At 29.4% G+C, this 18,705-nt stretch overlaps 1 protein-coding gene across 1 annotated transcript; it reads right to left on the bottom strand.

The window, feature by feature from the left end:
- Positions 1-1,674: 1,674 nt before the first annotated feature.
- Positions 1,675-7,620, bottom strand: LOC125065038 (troponin C, isoallergen Bla g 6.0101-like). The gene is made up of 6 exons (XM_047672475.1): positions 7,384-7,620; positions 7,242-7,269; positions 6,874-7,017; positions 4,879-4,998; positions 4,262-4,393; positions 1,675-2,456 (listed from the first exon to the last, which is right to left on the bottom strand). Exons 1-6 carry the CDS (start codon positions 7,384-7,386, stop codon positions 2,422-2,424), a joined length of 462 nt encoding a protein of 153 aa, XP_047528431.1. The 5' UTR covers positions 7,387-7,620; the 3' UTR covers positions 1,675-2,421.
- Between the last annotated feature and the right edge of the window lie 11,085 nt (positions 7,621-18,705).

Here is an 18,705-nt window from a genome sequence, read left to right as displayed (position 1 = left end):
AAAAAAAAAAATTACGAAGATTTAAATTATATTAGTCGACTATTTTATGCATCATATATGATGACAACGAGACATATTTAACATGGAAGGCATTTTTTTTCTACAACATTCTAAGAAACAACAAGTTAATATTAACTTAAATTTTAAAGTAAATAAGCAGATAAGTTTACTGATAAATTATAAAAGTCTCCTATTTCAAGTATCTTATATAAGTTTGAGACATATTCAACACGGTAGGTTTATTCCTGAATACAAACGAATTCAATTTTAAATCTTATTTTACATCAGTAAACTCAACTCTTTAGTTAACTCGTCTTTTAATCGATTTATATTTTTGACTTTAGCGATATCATCAAATAGCGATAAGTGCTAAGCGTGCTGCAGCGCTTATTTTTAAAAATACTGTTATATTAAATGCTTATCGTTTAAACGTTTTTTATGGTAACAAGACTTATAAATACTCATAGCGACATAGAATAGAAATTTACCCAGTCTGACTTAATGTTTAAAATCAATAATAATGGCATTAAATATTTTATGGATCTATAATATCAGGTAAAAAAATATAATTTAGGCTAAAATGTATCGCTTAATCACACTACTCATTTCTTATTATTCTTCAAAGAAGATTGAATACGGCATTTTACCTAATCTTAATCGATATATTTACCTATCGTTAATAGATTTTAATACTTATTTTTTGTAATAAAATGTTTTGTCTCAATCCTCGATTTTATCCATCTTTACATCGCCAATGGGTTAGTAAATTAGCAACCGTCGTAGTTACAAATCGCTCACTCATCTTTCAAACCGGAATATAACAATACTATGATTGCTGATTAGCGCTAGAATATATGATGTGTGTGTGTGGTGGTATCTACCCAAACGGGCTAGCAGAAACCAAGAAATATTTCCATGAATTAAAAAGAGCTCTTAACTCACTTCAACTTCATGAAAGTACAGGAAAGGTTATGGAATTTAATAGAAAAGAACACACAATATAATTAATTCTTTAAAACATTACGCAAAGTACTCTAACACATACATATCTAACAAAAATTATATAAAAAGTAATTCATAAAAAATAACAAAATAAAATGACTCCAGGAGCACCGACTCCGTGTCTTATTGCAATACTGAACAAATTTCAATAGATTTTACGTGATAAACGCATAATAAAACAAAAAATAATAATATAATTTCATGTACAGAGATTTAAAATAATAAAGGAAATTAATTTCCCGTTAGTTAGTTTCAAATCACTAGTTGTTCATATATACATCCACGAAAATTTAATTTTATTTGTTTAATAATATATAATATAATATTAGCTTATTTACTTTTTTTTTATCGTAAATTTATGTGTATTAGATAACCTGTTATTACTTATCTTTTTTCGTACTAGGATCAATTTTTAAGTCATTACTTTTCCTTATTTGTATAAATGGTCCATTTTATCTTCATAAGATATCAGAATAATGTTGGATACTTAATTGAATATAAAATTATAGCAGCACTTGTAATGTCATAGTCTTATAAGGAAATTTTCATCGTAAATTACATGTGGTGTCAAAATTAAACAAATTGATACATTATTCTTCATATAAACATATAATCTTCAATTATGTACGTACTGTTTTATCGATATCTTTATAATGTCAATAAAAACAACAATCAGAAACAAAATTAAATTTATTATCAAACGATTGATTTAATCAGTTCCTTAAAAAATATATTAAGTACTTTTTTAACAACTAAAGAAAATTCTGAACGGAAAAGAAAATTTACTGCAAAAACAATTTCTGATTAAACAGTTTTGGTTTTGACTATAATTTATGAAAATTCAACAAAGGCAATTTTTTCTCAGGGAAGTAAGAAGCGAGAAATTGTTCGAGTTTATTTTTATTTCAATAAAAAATGAGGTAACTGACAATATATAACAAAAATGTATTATATTTCACAGTTATTTATATTATATTAATACTTAAGCGTTTATTACATATTTCGGTCAAGATTTATTTTAATTTTGAATCTTATCGACTATGTTTTAAAAGATTAAAACGTAAAAAGGAACTTTTATCAGGCAAAGTATTTATTTCAACCTAAATCTTAATTCTTAATAAATAACAATGTAAGATTTACTGTAATACTTTAAAAAAAAAATTAAGCAAAATTTATGATACTGTTTATTTTTTTAAATATCTAGTGGATCTATAACTGTAAATCGCGATCTTGATTTATAGCTATAGATACTACACCTACTTTAATTGCAAAATAAAAAAATATACTTAAAGTTTCGACAAGATTGTTTTGCTTCGGAAATATATATAAAGCTCTGTATTATTAAGGTATAATGGTAGCTAGCAAAGCGACTAGATGTAAACGTAGAAAATATGATCTAGAAGAAAATCTACTATTAATTTAATCGTCTCCTCCCGTCATCACCTCCATGAATTCTGAAAATGAAATAAAATGTGTTTTAGTTTTAAACAAATAAATTAAAAAAAAAAAAACAATTTGTCAAATACTATGTAACTAAAAGAATATCCCAATGTCTCGAAGTCGCAATCTTTGATTAAGCCTATAAATCTAACATAACCCTATAAAAAGTATAGTTCAAGATCCAGACTATCGAAAAACAAAAGTATCTAAGTATCTTGGATACTATTTTTAGACGGCACAGCATGAGGATTTTATTATTTTTACTTATAATATAGTGCCATTATTGATTTGGTATAGACATTAAGTAAAAATTGCAAAAAAAATAGAAGACATTGCAAGCTAAGCCAGGCAACGCGAATCCGACCAGCTGCTTTGTAAAAATTGGCGTGGCAATAACATTTAATTTACAACTAAAGTCAAAGCATCCCGGAATGCTAAGTCACAATGATGTAGTTCTGATACAGAAAATGGAGAACTAAAAACGGGCAAGTTGCCGACAACAGCTGACCTTAAGAAAATACATATGTCTAATTTAAAATTACATCTTCCATATGTACGCTCCAATAATTGCATTGTCACAATACAATAACTCATCTTTTAATTAAATTTATTGTTTTTATTCTATTCTTATTTATTGTTTTATTAATTTTATGACGAACGTCGTGTGCATTAAAAGAATCGATGCTATTCGATTTTTATAGCCCGATACGTATTCTTTTTTTTAAATTAAAGTTGTAGGTATTACTTTACTTCAATGATCAGACATTTGGAGCCAAACAATAATAATTAATGATATGATAAATCAAACATACGTACACTTGAAAGATTGCCAGTTCGTGAATGATTGCCATTTAACCGCCAATAATACGCAATTGACTTTGGCTGATTAGGATTGGCCCTGATATTAGTTGTATATATAGGGCTGACATTATGCAAATATATCTATTTATATATAAATTTATGATTGTATGTATTATAGCATATGTCAAATATGATACGTGAATTATATATTACTATATATTTTATACGTGATTTAGTTAGAATATATTATCTTTAATATAAATATGGGTAACCATTATTAACCAAACAGTCATGCAGTTTTAAAATTGGAAACGATAATTTGTTATCTCTCTCTCTCTCTCTCTGTCTCTTTTACTCTCGTTGACCATCGTTTAAATAATCAATTTGTTAATGATAATTATGGTACAACAACTTTAAAATTCCATATTCAAAAAAAGGGACTCAGAAATCAATAACATTTTGTTCTATAGTTGGCTGATGTACTATGTCTGATACAATATTAACTTTAACTCTACAAATATATAAAACAATAATTTCTTTTAATTTTAATTCACGGAGTAACCAAGAATTGTTTTGAATGTTATCGTGAAACTTTAATATATTTTTTATTTTTTTAGTTCTGAGTAAAGCCAGCTCATATAATCTGTAAGGGGAATCTACGCCCTTAGATACTAGCACTGTAAGAAATAAAGACCACGTATATACTGTCCACACTCATCACTTACTCGGGAGTAAGGGATTTAATATGATATGTTTAAATATACTGGCTTGTTCAGTTAGTCTATAAAATTAATCGAGAGAGGGTACAAACCTGGACCAGCCAGTACCTTAAACAGCATATCCTACCACCATTGAGATTCATAATTAGAAACAGTAACAGCTTGTAAACGTCTCACAGCTGAACTGAGACCTCCCATTTTTAGGGGATAAAGTTTGAAGCTAATATCGCCACATTGGTCATAGTTGCTTATGTACACATAATTTCAACAGATTATATTATAGTTATTAAAAAACCTACCATCGAAGTCAACGGTTCCTGATCCGTCAGAATCAATTTCCTCAATCATCATGTCTAATTCTTCAGCGCTGATCTTGTCATCGAGCTCTCTTAAGATTTCTCGTAAAACTTGAGTTGTGATGTAGCCGTTACCTGATTAAGTAATTAAACATAACAACTCTTAATAAGTGGCTATAAGAATAGAAAGTATTCCTCCTGAATGCTATATTGCATGACTAACTTACATAAATACTCTTTTAAAACTGTATTAAGTTTAATTTTTATTATTTAATGGCTTACTTTCCATTATTTATTATGAATAAATTACACAAAACTGTTTCGTTTTAACTTTTCAGAGCTTCGAATAGTTTTTCCTATAATTGGATCCGATTCACAAGAAAATTGCTAATACAAATTTTTGTTTGAATTATACGGATTATGCTTCGAAGAATTTTCAATAATTTTTTTAATAATTTTGCTACATTTATATATAGTAACTGTTTTATTATATATCTTAAAATAGAGTTTTGCCTTTGTTCGATCTATTTCAATCATACAAATATGTATTAGTTGATTTGTAAATATATAATGCTGATGAAATAACTTTGATAAAAATTAATAATAAACATGGATGGTACCTTCTTTATCATATAAACGGAATGCTTCTTTAAGTTCCGCCTGCATGGCTTCCGCGTCCTCCTCAACCATGAACCTTGATGCCAAGGTTACGAATTCCTCGAACTCCAACTCTCCAGATCCTGAAATCAGTACACTTCCTCTAAAACAACAAACTATTTAATTATTATATTTTTTATTTTTACGGCATTTCTTCATCTTTTACTAATGGAATATTTTTATCAAAATTATTGATCTTAAATAATACTACGTTGAATTGTTTTTTCAAATTGTTAAAATTTACCTCTGTTCCAAAAAGTATTTCAGTGGTCGTGGTTATTCCTTTTTTTTTAATCTGAGATATATTTGTATTAAAACATTCGAAATAAAAAATAATTTAGTTTTATATTAAAGAGTTTTTCTGTATGATGGACAAGCTTGACTCTCGCTAACGGATATATGACTAGTCATTATCATTAAAATATATAAAAAACTTTCAATTATAATGTAATCTCTACCAATATTATAAAGATAAAGAGTTTGTTTGTCTACCGTTTATTGAAAAATATTCTAGACTATAAATCTTCAAGCTATAATCCATATCATATAGAATTACAGATTCATTTAAAAACAATACTTAGTAATATTTAAATTAATTTATTCTAATGTCTTTCGGAAAGATAATTAATTTTTTTTTTTAAACACAAATGAAATTTAAAATATGAACACAAAAGTCATTTGAAATCAAAAAATCTGACGATAGCGTGCTAGGAAAACATCAAAATATAATTATAGATGTTCTCAAAACTCAGAAAATGTTGCCAGGATACCATGAAAATTTTAGGTACTTTCAAAATGAAAATCAAATGCTGATATTGAAATATTAATCGTTACGTTGAGATTAACTCCCAATATTTAATACCGGAATGCGAGCGTGGAATAGGCAATATTTCATTTATTATGCGGACATGTCATAACAAGTCATCGCTCATCACAGCGTGTCGTAACAAGCTCTCGGATTTCAACGCAGTATGAAAAATAAAAACCTCGCAGAACTATTGATATTCCAAAATTGGACGGCTTTGGATTTTGCTTTTACTACCTTACTTTTACTTTTAAAAAATGTCGAAATCAAATAATGGTCACTATTAAACTTAACTTATATCTACCATGTTATGAAAAATAAGAATAGGAAAAGTATTTTATATCAATAGAATCAATCAGGTGAATTTTTAAATTGTATTCATTATTTTAATACAAGACTGAAAGAGATAAGACCAATATATGTATTTATAATATTTATGTTTATATCGAAATCGAAAAATGATTATTATAGTCCAGGGATGATCAGATTTATAAATAAATATATCACTATAAGTTAAATTGCTGTCAATGTCAGAATGATGACAAGCGCAATAAAATTATTGAAGACGACCCATCAAAAATTAGCGAATTATGGACGCATGTAGTCATGACGTTTTCCTTCGTCGCCGAGCACGAGATGAATTATTATTAACACAAAATACGCTTATGAAAAAATCTGTTGGCCATCCCAGGAGCTAAACGCCAGGTCATGTTTAAAATGTAAGGGGTAACGACTGAGAAATGTCGGTTCAATTTTATTGTTTTCTGAGTACATGATTAGCGAAATAACCTTAATATTCGCTTGGCAGTTGATAAGAATTTAAAACGACTGCATTCATTTTCGTTCTGTGCCAAAACAATCAAACAACAAAACTACTTTATTTACCTTCTTATTCTACATTTTGTACAGAATATATTTTATTATTTATTTTTATCTTGACTACATTTAGACTACACTGATATAGCAGTAACCTTAATAATATCAACTTCAAATTGTTCATATTTAAATTCACGCAAAAAAATAATTGAACATTTTAAATAATATTAATGTTATAATTTGTCAAAAAGCAAGGGATATTAGATGATGATGAGAAGTATTATAACTTATAATATTTGTTTTGTAATTAATATGTAAGAATATTTGAGGTTCTCACCATCCACGTCCACTTCATTGATGATTTCCTTAAGGGTGTCGTCTGTGACCTGGTGCCCAAGCATGCCTAGGATAGTACCAACCATCACAGTACCGATGCATCCCTTCTTCTCGTGATCGAAAGCCTCAAAGGCTTTTTTGAGAACTGAAAGTAAAATTAGAACACTTAACTCTATTTGTGTGAAACGTTTTAATACATCCATAAAATTAAAAAAAAAAAATGTTAATTCGTATAAATTTTAAAATGAAAATAGTTTTTCAAGTAATTTTAAATGCAAAGTCCTTTTGAAGCATTCGAAATATTCCTTCAACGAAACAAAAATTAAATTAACAAATATTATAAATGAAATTTAAAAAATAAATACTTACTGGTAATTTGTTCCTTGTCAAGTTCCTCCTGAAAACAAACAGAGGATAAATTATAAACGTTAAAAATATCCAAAACACCAAACAGAGACTGATTAAAAAAAAAAAACATCGAAATCCACAATCACTTCACGACGTATCTCACCATTATTAGAAAAACAATAACAATGTGTAGGCGATCGCGAACCAAAGCACTAGGAACACGAGTCCTTTGAGCTGAACGACTTGAGCGACTAGTCGCAACCTCGCGATTATCTCGCCCAGGTTAGCTCGGACGAGTACACGCCACAGTCAACCACGATTATTCTCATTTTGGCCACACGACCGCTTTTAACCGTTATTGTTAAGGCCGTAATATATTATCTTCAGAACACGGTGATCCGATTTCCGAACGGCCAGGCCAAATTGAAGCAGTATAATACATCAAATTTATTATATGCAAATTAATTAACATAGCATTGGATGCATGCCATCGCTTTTGCGAGTTGTAGTTCGTTTGAATAATTTTATCCCTAAAAATTATATTCAGGTCAAATAAAATAACAATCACTAGTTTTTAGGATTAGCAAACATTTTTATAGCGGTTTTGTAGATAAACAAATTATCATTCAATTCAATATATATATATATATATATATTTAATCTAAGAAAAATGTTACATTATTCGTATACTGAAAAATTCGTAAACAAAATTCCGCTTAACAAATTAATAATATTTTGAATCAAAATGTATGCCGAAGGTTTATTGTAACGCTTCCACGTAAATACGTTAATAACATTTCTTGAAAATGACGAATGGAAAAAAAAAAAACGATTCCGTAATAATTTATAGATTTAATATGATATCTATTATAGTCAAATGAAATAATTATCAACATTTCATTATTGTATTTTTTTTATTTATAGTGTAGATAATCTCGTAACATAAAGCTAAAACAATATATTAGCGACGTAAAGTTAGATGCGGTATGGCATAATAAAGCGTGTATTTTTAATACAATATAATGTAATAGGGCGGCTAAGGAAATTTCTGAAAAAACTATTCATTAAAATAGTATCATTTCATCAAAGGCTAAGTATCAAAGGCTAAGCGTCTAAGACCTTTGATGGAATGAAGATTTGAATTATATTTTAATCAGTCACTCTTTTATTTGTACGTAAATAATAATACACATTAAAAATCTCATTCTGGACTATCAAAAGTTACAACGGTCATAGTTAAATGTAACACTCGTAGGCTTTTCTCAAGAAAGTATTTATTAAAATGTTGATAAGAAATGTCACTAAATACACATATTAAAATAAATGAGACTTGTGAAGGTAATAAGGTAAGGTAAAAAACTTCTGAGAACTGAGTAGCGTCGTAAAGAAATCACAATAATAAATAAGAACCACCTTAAAGAACGAAATCAATCAACGAATCACCAAAAGAACTAAGAAATCTGTCAATTTATCAAAACGATAGCTATAATACGCATAAGCTTACGCCTGATTGGTTGCCTATTACGTAATCGACTGCCACCGACCAATAACCATTCAGACTGAAACCAATTTACTTAATTTGATTTTGATCAGCTATTCAGAAACTGGAAGCTATTAAATTCAAATTTCTATCAATTTTGTATACAAGCTAATAAAAAACAAAGCTATACTATACTAATATTGTAAATGTGTAAATATCATTTATTTCTATGGGGTTAATGGCCAGATATACAATTCTAAAATAAATACTGGTAAGAAGCTACAATATTTCTGAGTGCTTTAAGCTATAAATAAGAGAAGTTATGGATATGAAATTTTAGATCTGGATACGGATATATAAATAATAATTTACCAGTTTCAGATATGGTTACGGATACCTAATTATTTACGGATTATCCGATTGCTACGGATAGTTTCACTTACGGATATCAGATTGCTTAAGAATTTATAAAAGCGAAATACAAATTGTTACCAAGAAACAATTAGACTTTATTAGTAGGTTTTTATTGAGTATGAATAAGTAAACAATTACAGTTCAAAATATTAACATCGCTAAATCAAAACTTTTTTTTATCGGATATGGTTACAGTTACGGATAGATTATTATTTCGGATATCCGATTATTACGGTCACAGAATTCTATACATCCCTGGTAAAAAAGTTATATTTAAATCCTAACAATTTATTTTTAGTAATTAAGAGTAATGCAACTAAAGTCATGTTTTTCCATCATATTAATTTTTCACGTAAATTTAATTATTTATTTTCAAGGAAATATTTTCACTCCAAGTTTTACATGTAATTTAATTACAATTTTACATATACCTACAGAGTTAAACAACATTTAATCTCCATGACATAAAATTTTGACACTCGTGGTCGTAATTTATCGAGTTAATATACTTTAATTAAAAAACTATATATTTAAATAGTGTGTATTGCCGACCATTGCCTAATCGGTAATTCGTAAACATTAGGCGAATTAATTCTTCAACATTAATGCACGTTCTTAATACAAAATGTATTATGTCAAACAAAAACATGTACTACCACTGACTGTATGTTACACTTATAACATTTTAAATAAGTCTGTTCTCTACGTGACAGACTGACATATTTGTAGCAGTCCCGTTTTCTATTACTCTTCGGCCGCAGCTGTGACCATACACACGGAGAGAGTTGATATTTTAATATCTGCGAAGTCATGGAAGTAAGACTAATAAAAAGATAAACAAAAAATGTTCGTATTATATCCTTTATCAAATAGTTTTTCTTTTATTTCGTGGGAAATAAAGTATTTTATTAATTTTATTGATGTAAAATTGTTATTGTCGAATCGTTTGCCGTTACGGCAAATGGTATGACGCTTATGCCTTCGAGTCCCCTCTCTACTCACTTTTGTCTGCGTGACGCGTATTCTATAAGCTCATGGCTATATATTGCTATAATTTTCTTCAATTATTAATTCTTCAAATTGCCCGCCGGCTGTCTCGTGACGGCCACATTTTTATACGAGAAAAGCACTTACTACTATTTTTATATATAATAATATATCAAATAAATTAAACGTGTAACACAGTGAACAACATGAAAACATATAATATTGTTAGTTGATAAACCTAAAAAAATAATAATATTGTCTTAAGAAATTTTAAATAAACATTTTTTTGTACAACTTCAATCTTAGTTTCGCTATTGACTTGATGGTATTTTAGGCACCTGTTAGGAATACTTTTTCGAAAAGTACTAGAAAACTATAAAACAATTTAAAAAGTATAAATCATTAATTATATTGTTAATAAGCTACCGTACCGATAAACCCTTTTTGTACCTTTAAGTTATATTTAAACTTTGCAGTTTACTAACAGAAGTTATATAACTGAAGTTTATTATAAGTATCAAAAAACTCATGCTGCTGATCCACTATACGATAGTGGACATATTTATATGTATTTTAATTTTTGAAGATCATTTTAAATAAAAACTCAGAGGGTATCCATATTTGAACCCACGATCGTAGTCCAGGTTTCGTATATTCTGTCCAACGAACTATATCGACTCCATTGTATATGTATCTAGACTTATGTTAAAAATGAGTGAGCTGATCTAATAATAATCACACAATACGTAACATTGACGGGCGTCCGGCTAAGTGGTTATTTGTCTCTCGCATCAAACATTACGAGATCATTTTCTGTCCGTGACATAGAAAATACTGTAAAGTTATCTATGAATTTGACTTACACCAAGTTCTGACGAATTGTTAAAACACCTTTGTTTGGAAATTTCGAAATCAAATAAAATTTTACTAACCCGTGCTTTAAATGTCTTTTTCGAAATCTTAAGATGAAAATTATTAATAAGGCGGTAATTAATTCCATACAATCATTGACCATTTCCATACAACTGGGGTTGAATTCAGGTTATTTCTATAAATAATGCCCCTTGATGTGTTTATTACTAAAACAGCTCTTATGCAATTTTAAGATTCTAGACCGACTGAGTTGTGCGTTGACAGATGGCTTAATCAGTCAGTATTAGTCAGTGACCAGAGTACTCTTTATATGTGTAATATATAAATACATATCTATCATACAAGTATAATAATACGATAGTATTATAACATATTATTTATATATACGGATATTACAAAAGGTAGAAGAAAAAAATTCACTGTACGGTTAGTTTTTTGCAATTTATTACGTACTGTAGTGAATTGGGCGGTGAGTTTATCTAACACGCTATGTTTTATTCACTACATTTCGTCCCAACATCACTCAGGTTAAATGAATGTTTCACTCAAGCTTTTTTTTTTTAAATTCATTTTTAAAATAAAATAATTATAGGCCAGTACGTGACAGCATCATCATCTCATTATTATCATGTAGAGGATGATAGCAGGCAGACTAAACTGTACTTATAATACTGTACTGGTTTAATTGCGAGTTAATTTTTATTTTTACATCACTCTTTATATCTACTTATATTTATAAGAAATTTTACTAATTTTTTTTCTGATTGAAATTATTGTTATAATATTTCAACTTTCTTAAAAGGAGGTGTTATCTGTATGTAGGTATACATATATATGTCCGTGATTAATATGTTTGTTTACCAGTCGATCGTAATTATACATATTATATTGGATTCATCATACCTTTAAGCCAGTCCAATTTTAATTTCACTAGTAATGGTTTTTTTATAAAAAATAAGTAGGTTGAGAAGAAATATACTACCTGAGGTAAGTGATCACCATAGCTCATAAACATTGGCACCGTATGAAAAATTAACCTTTCCTTAAATAACCAATGTGCCAACAACCATGGGAACTAAGATAGAAGTATCTCTTGTGCCTGTTGACTGGCTCGCTCACCCTTCAAACTAGAACACAACAATACTGAATATAGTTGCACTGAATACGTGATTACTAGGTGGTCCCTAAGCAGACAGACTTGCACAAAGCCCTGACACCAATTATTAGTATTAAATTTGGTCTTCAAACAATACCAAAACAACTACGTATGTCTAACGACGTGGACTGAACTTGGACTTCGAAGACATACAACGTAATTCCGGAATAATCTTCTTCTTCGTGTGCTTCATTAGAAGGTCGTGCTTGTTCTGAAGTGCCTACGTCGATTGGTCGACTAGTTTCCTCCTCAACACTCTGTCCTTAGCTTGTTTCAGAGCAGTCGCGGGGAGGTAATCGAACCCGTGATCTTTACTACCAATTTAACACCAGGAACGATAGACAGAACGAAAGTCTACATTATACTTACATCATAAATATCATGACATCCTTCTGATTATTCAACAGGTACCTTTTAAATGACACCAGAATAAATACGGTAAAAGTCTAAAGACATTCCATAAAGTTCATTACATTAATTAATGTACGGTTTCATTAATAATTCAACAATAATGTGCAAAAATTAACCAGTAATTTTTGGCTTAGAGAATTTAAATTCCGATTTTATTGGAAAATATTGCTAGAATTATTTCACGTAATTATGATTTGTACTATTGTTATTTTTAGTTTCGTTTATTTAATTTATTGACTCCAAAACAATATAATTTTGTGTAATATATTTTACTTAATTATTTAAATGCTTTTATGAATGAAAAATAGGCAAATGTCATTACTCTAAACGACTAATAAGATGATCGTTGTTTTCAGAAGACATTTAACCGACTTAATAAAAGGAGGAAGTCTATGAATATCTGACGAGTATTTTTTTTTATTCAATATATATTTTGTGAATTCTGGTGAGCTTTTTTATGATATACACTTTATTCTATTGAGGCAGGTATCCGAGCTTTTCCATATATTTTGTTTTAACGTATAACATAACGATGTTGTGAAAAAAGAACAAAACCATAGCATTAAGATTATCGTCAATGTCAAAATATTTTCATTCACTTTACCCATTTCATTTGACTAATTTTAACTAATTTTGATATGATTACGTATTTTAATATTTTCTTGGAAAAAAATATTGAAATAAATTGTAATATAATTATATTTTTCAGAAGTAGACACTATGTGAGAGTTTATTCATTCGTATCTAAGAATCTTCCATTTTTATCTCAATTACTACGCGCTAGGCGTTCGATATATACAATTTGCATTTAGCATAGATGAAGATATTGAGATGGATTTGTGAAGTAACGAAACTGGATAGAATACAAAACGAATATATAAGAGAAAGACTGAAAGTAGCGCCAATAACGAAAAAAGTGAAAGGAAACTATTTGAGTTGGTATGGACATGTAAGGTGCAAAGAGGAGGTACTATAAGAGTGTTGAGCATAAAAGTAGAGGGAGGGAAGGGAAGAGGAATACCTAAGACAACAAGGATGGAGTGTATGAGGACGTATATGAGAGAGATGGATGTGAACGATCTGACTAAGAATAGAGAAGAATGGAAAGAAAAGACATGCTAAGACCCCAAATAGATTGGAACACGGGGAGAGAAAAGAAAAGAAAGATTACGTGCGCAATCATTAATTAATTGGTACTGATTGAGACGAGCATTCGCAAAGGTAAGAAACATTAGGTGTAGTTAGCGTATAGTCAAACGGTGTTCGAATTTCAAAAAGAGAGTTCAGTCTTTAACGAAACAGTCGATAAACAACGTTATACTTAAGGCCAGTAAAGTCTATTTATATAAATATTCTAATGGCTGAGCATTTAGCAATTAGTTTGGCATTAGAACGATTAAATGGTTGTCATAATCACATCCTATACGAATTACGCCAGAGATTGTCATTGATACAAGTTTTAGAATGGCTATAATATAATCGATAGTTTAAACAGGTGTTGAAATTATTTTTGTCCAAAAGAATTATAAGTTAGCAAACAACAGTAAAGTACCGGTTCGAAGCGCCAGCAAAGTTTCAAAATACATCTCTTGTGCTATGAGAGTTTGTATCGAATATGATGCGGTATTTTAAAAGTGACTTTTGAATGTGACATTGTATTACATAGATGTATTTATACTCTGGACATTGTTTCGTTCTACTATGTAATTTAGTGAAGGATATAGGGAATAGTAAGATTAAATATTTAATGTTACATTAACGTTGAAATTTATATTTTTGTCTCGCAGACGTATTGAATAATTAAACAAGTTTAACTTCTTTGACGCAAATGTAACTTTTTTTTCAAATATTAAATTATATTTGGATAAAATTTATATACAATTTAATTTATAAAACTTGCATGAAAATCATGCTTTTTCTATTAAGGATACTTGAATATAAGTTTTAAATATATAACTCGAAAGATGCTTGACAGGAATTAAACATAAGTATTTAGATGGTTTTAAGTTTTTCATTTATGAAACGTGAATACAATAATATAAAAGGGAAAAGGAAACAAAAAGTTGTTTATTGATTTTTCGTTTTATTTTCAAATAAAATATCATTCAATCTGTTATCTGTCAAATTGAAATTTTATAATAAATGATGAATAGGCAATAATCCACAAAGCTTGCAATATTTGGCATTGACGCCGACACAGACGCAAATAAAATGTTTTAACCGCGTCGATTCTAATCAGGAATGCAGGTGTTCTGCATTTAATAGAGCTATGTCTAAAAATATTCCAGTATATTATAATCAAATTTTAAACTATGTAAACACGTGAAAATTTTGTAATTTATAATATACTTCCTCACGCTTTAATAATAAATTTTGACGCGTCGAGTAATTGGTTATGAATAATTCTATCGTTTTAGTATTGCGAACAGCTATAGATGGATCTATTTATAGTTTATAAATGAGTGCAGCTCGACTATGTTAGCCTTTTTACGTGAATAGATACGGCAAATATATAAAAATAATTTACGACTTTCTGATAAAACAGAAACGTTTTTTCATTTTTATGTAACATTCTTTTCATAGTTATAGTAGATTATTTTATAGGCTTTTATTCAAATTCAAAACGTGTGTGAGTCTATATCTAAGTCTTCCAAATGATTGAGATGACAAAGCGATAGTATAAATTTAATACCCTTTAATCCAATAATGAAAGGCTTATTTTCAAAAAGTTCTTATATAAAATTAGTTTTTAATATGATATGGCTATGGCTGGTTCATTTTTGGCCAGAGGATCGGAATTCTTATTTGTATATAGGTTAGGAATTATTCTTATGTTTTTAAAGAGTCAATAATATTATTTGTTCCTTGCTAAAATTTAATACTTTAACTTACCAAGAAATACTTCACGAACTTCATAAGATAATTAAAAATAATGTGCTTGAATAACGTAAATATCATTAACAAAGAATTACACAGTCCGTCATGGAATTTCTTTATTGTTTTTAAAATATTAAAAAGATACAGCAATCAGTAAAAAACTAGTAATCGTGAAAATTAAGAAATTTTATATACAATTTATAACCATTGTATGTTTACGTAAAACTATAATCGGTCTCGGAAAATATAAACTTTGGAAAAATATTTAACACAATATATAAATATATGAATTAAATCGCTAAAATTTAACTCCGAACTATCGAGGCGTCGGATTTGGGAAGTCATCATAATAACGTCATATCAATTTTGTTATATATTTGTATAGTATGAAAAATCTATGTGATTCTTTGTATCATTTTATGCTTCAATGAATATATATATATATATATATATATATATATATATATATATATATATATATATATATATATATATAATTAAAGAGCAAGAGCAAACGGTGACCACTTACCACTGATCAGTGCATTTAATTAACTATTTGATAAATGAAAAAATAACAAAAGATTCCGTACAATATTGCGGAAAACACTTATCAAAATTAAGGTACAAATGTCACGCAATATGGCTGTTTGTCACCAATCTTAAAATGTAATTGGTAAAGCATTTCAATTCCTGGATTTAAAGAGATGACAACTGTTTCCCTCTATTGAACAATGGAAATAATTTTGACAGAAAATTTTAATCACCCATTAAAAGACACGTGCAAGTATTTGTTGATTTAAATTTATTAAACATTGAGTTCACGTCATATTAGCATTTTATTTAAATAATATATTATTGAAATATATAACACTTAAATGAAAATAAAAATAAAAGAGCAATCTTAGAAAAGAATCTCAAATGCATATTTTGGTACACCTTCAGGGATCCCCATACATCTATAATAATATTATGAATGCGAAAGTAACTCTGTCTGTCTGTTACAAATGGCCAAATCATTTAACCGAATTTAATGCAATTCGGTATGAAGCTATCTTGAACCCAATGGAAGGAACTTATATAAGCTACTTTTTATACCAAAAACCTGACGACCAACCCCTAAAACACTAGCTACGAGTACTTATTGATAAACTAAATAAATAACTACTCCGGGCTCCATTATCCGCTCGATGGTATCAATCCATTAGAGAAACTAATTTTCTCTAAGCACTAGATATTAGGTTATTCAAAGTTTTAAAGATACGGCCTATTAATTTAAATAAAACGAGTAAAAATAAAAATGTATTCGTTTACATCTGTATAATTACTTAAAATTATAAGTAAAAATATTTTCTTGACCTTAGAATGTTCACAGAAAGATCTTTAATTATTAAACATCTCTCTATAGAGCGCCGGCTTCGTCACTAAACAAACAAAGTCGAAAATGCATTCTTTTTATTTTTATTCTGACATTTCTTTGCTCAGCTTTTCGCTACTGCTTTCTAGATCCTGGCTTGTAAAGCGCTTATATAAATCTTCTGTTGTACACTAAAACTGTACAACGTTTCAAAAGTATAAATTTAGCTCGCTGTTTGTAGACAAATAAAATGGACATTATACGGAGTGATTTTTTTAAATGTTTATTTATAAACCAAACAACAATGCTATCACATGATTTTATTTTCTTACCATACAATACTTAAAAGTAAATTTTACATATGGATTAAAACACAAGCTGCGGCGATCTCTTCCAAGCAACCATTGGGCAGATGATTGATTGTTTAAATAGATGTGAGAAGGGGTGCAAATAATATACTGCTTATATAATATAATAATACACACATAACTATAAACATACATAAATATCTATGTCTAATATATGTAAATATAATACATACGCACATAGTCATAATAATGACTATGTGCGTATGTATTATATTTACATACCTTCATCATTAGCATTTTTTTTTTAGCATTAGCAGCCCGTAAATGTCCCACTGCTGGGATAAAGGCCTCTTCTCCCTTTGAGGAGAAGGTTTGGAGCATATTCCACCACGCTGCTCCAATGCGGGTTGGCGGAATACACATATGGCAGAATTTCGTTGAAATTAGACACATGCAGGTTTCCTCACGATGTTTTCCTTCACCGCCGAGCACGAGATGAATTATAAACACAAATTAAGCACATGAAAATTCAGTGGTGCCTGTCTGGGTTTGAACCCGAAATCATCTGCACGCGTTCTAACCACTGGGCCATCTCGGCTCTTAATCATCATCATTAAACACTTCCAAATTATAAATTTCTCGTTGGTCTTATAGTTGGCTTCTAATGTACTAGTTTCAGCCCACGAGTTCGCCCGCGTGTAAGGTCGCCACGTGTTAGGTTAGGTTAGACCTTTAATAAACAACGGACTACGTGCATGCAAATTTTATGATGTTCGGTTGAGTAGTTAACATGAAAACGTTACAAGTAAACTCATATATACGGTTATCTTTTCACGAAATCTTTTCCCATTCCAATCCCCTCCATGCCATCCCATTGGACTATGAGAGTGAGGGATTATGGAAAGAGAGCGCAAATATGTATGCACACACACACCTGTGCATTATAATAACTCCTACGCAAATGACCTTATTGAGCCATGACTAGATTAACCATATAAAGAAAGCAATTTTTTTGGGTTATTTTTGGTACTATGTAGAATCACTCGCATTCCAGTTTGTACATTTACATTACATATTTTTACATTAACAGCCTGTAAATTTTCCCACTGCTGGGCTAAGGCCACCTCTCCCTTTGAGGAGAAGGTTTGGAGCATATTCCACCACGCTGCTCCAATGCGTGTTGGTGGATACACATGTGAAATTTCGTAGAAATTGTACATGTTGCTTTCCTCGCGATGTTTTCCTTCACCGCCGAGCACGAGATGAATTATAAACACAAATTAATCACATGAAAATTCAGTGGTGCTTGCCTGGGTTTGAACCCGCAATCATCGGTTAAGATGCACGCGTTCTAATTTCTTTGGCCATCTTTTCTCACTGGGCTATCTCGGTTCAGTTTTTACATTTATCAAAGCCTAATTCTCTAAATCCAATACAGGTCAACGAACAAACACAATCTATAGTATAATGTACTTTGAATATACGTATTTCAAACCGAAAAAAATATTAGAAATTTAATATATTTTTGAAGAGCACGATGTGACGTAATAAAGGAAAAAGCTCGATGTGAGTGAGACAAATATATACTATTTATATATTAAAACTAAATTTTAAACGCTTTTAAG

This window comes from Vanessa atalanta, chromosome 6, assembly GCF_905147765.1.
Source record: "Vanessa atalanta chromosome 6, ilVanAtal1.2, whole genome shotgun sequence".
In the NCBI taxonomy this organism is placed as follows: domain Eukaryota; kingdom Metazoa; phylum Arthropoda; class Insecta; order Lepidoptera; family Nymphalidae; genus Vanessa; species Vanessa atalanta.
Note: the sequence above shows the minus strand (reverse complement) of the source record. Positions and strands in the feature narration are given on the sequence as shown.

Coding starts and splice junctions, on each gene's coding strand:
- LOC125065038 (XM_047672475.1), bottom strand. Junction 4,999..6,873: donor CAATGAAGTGGACGTGGATG/GTGAGAACCTCA, acceptor TACTGATTTCAG/GATCTGGAGAGTTGGAGTTC. Junction 2,457..4,261: donor AGGAACCGTTGACTTCGATG/GTAGGTTTTTTA, acceptor TTTCATTTTCAG/AATTCATGGAGGTGATGACG.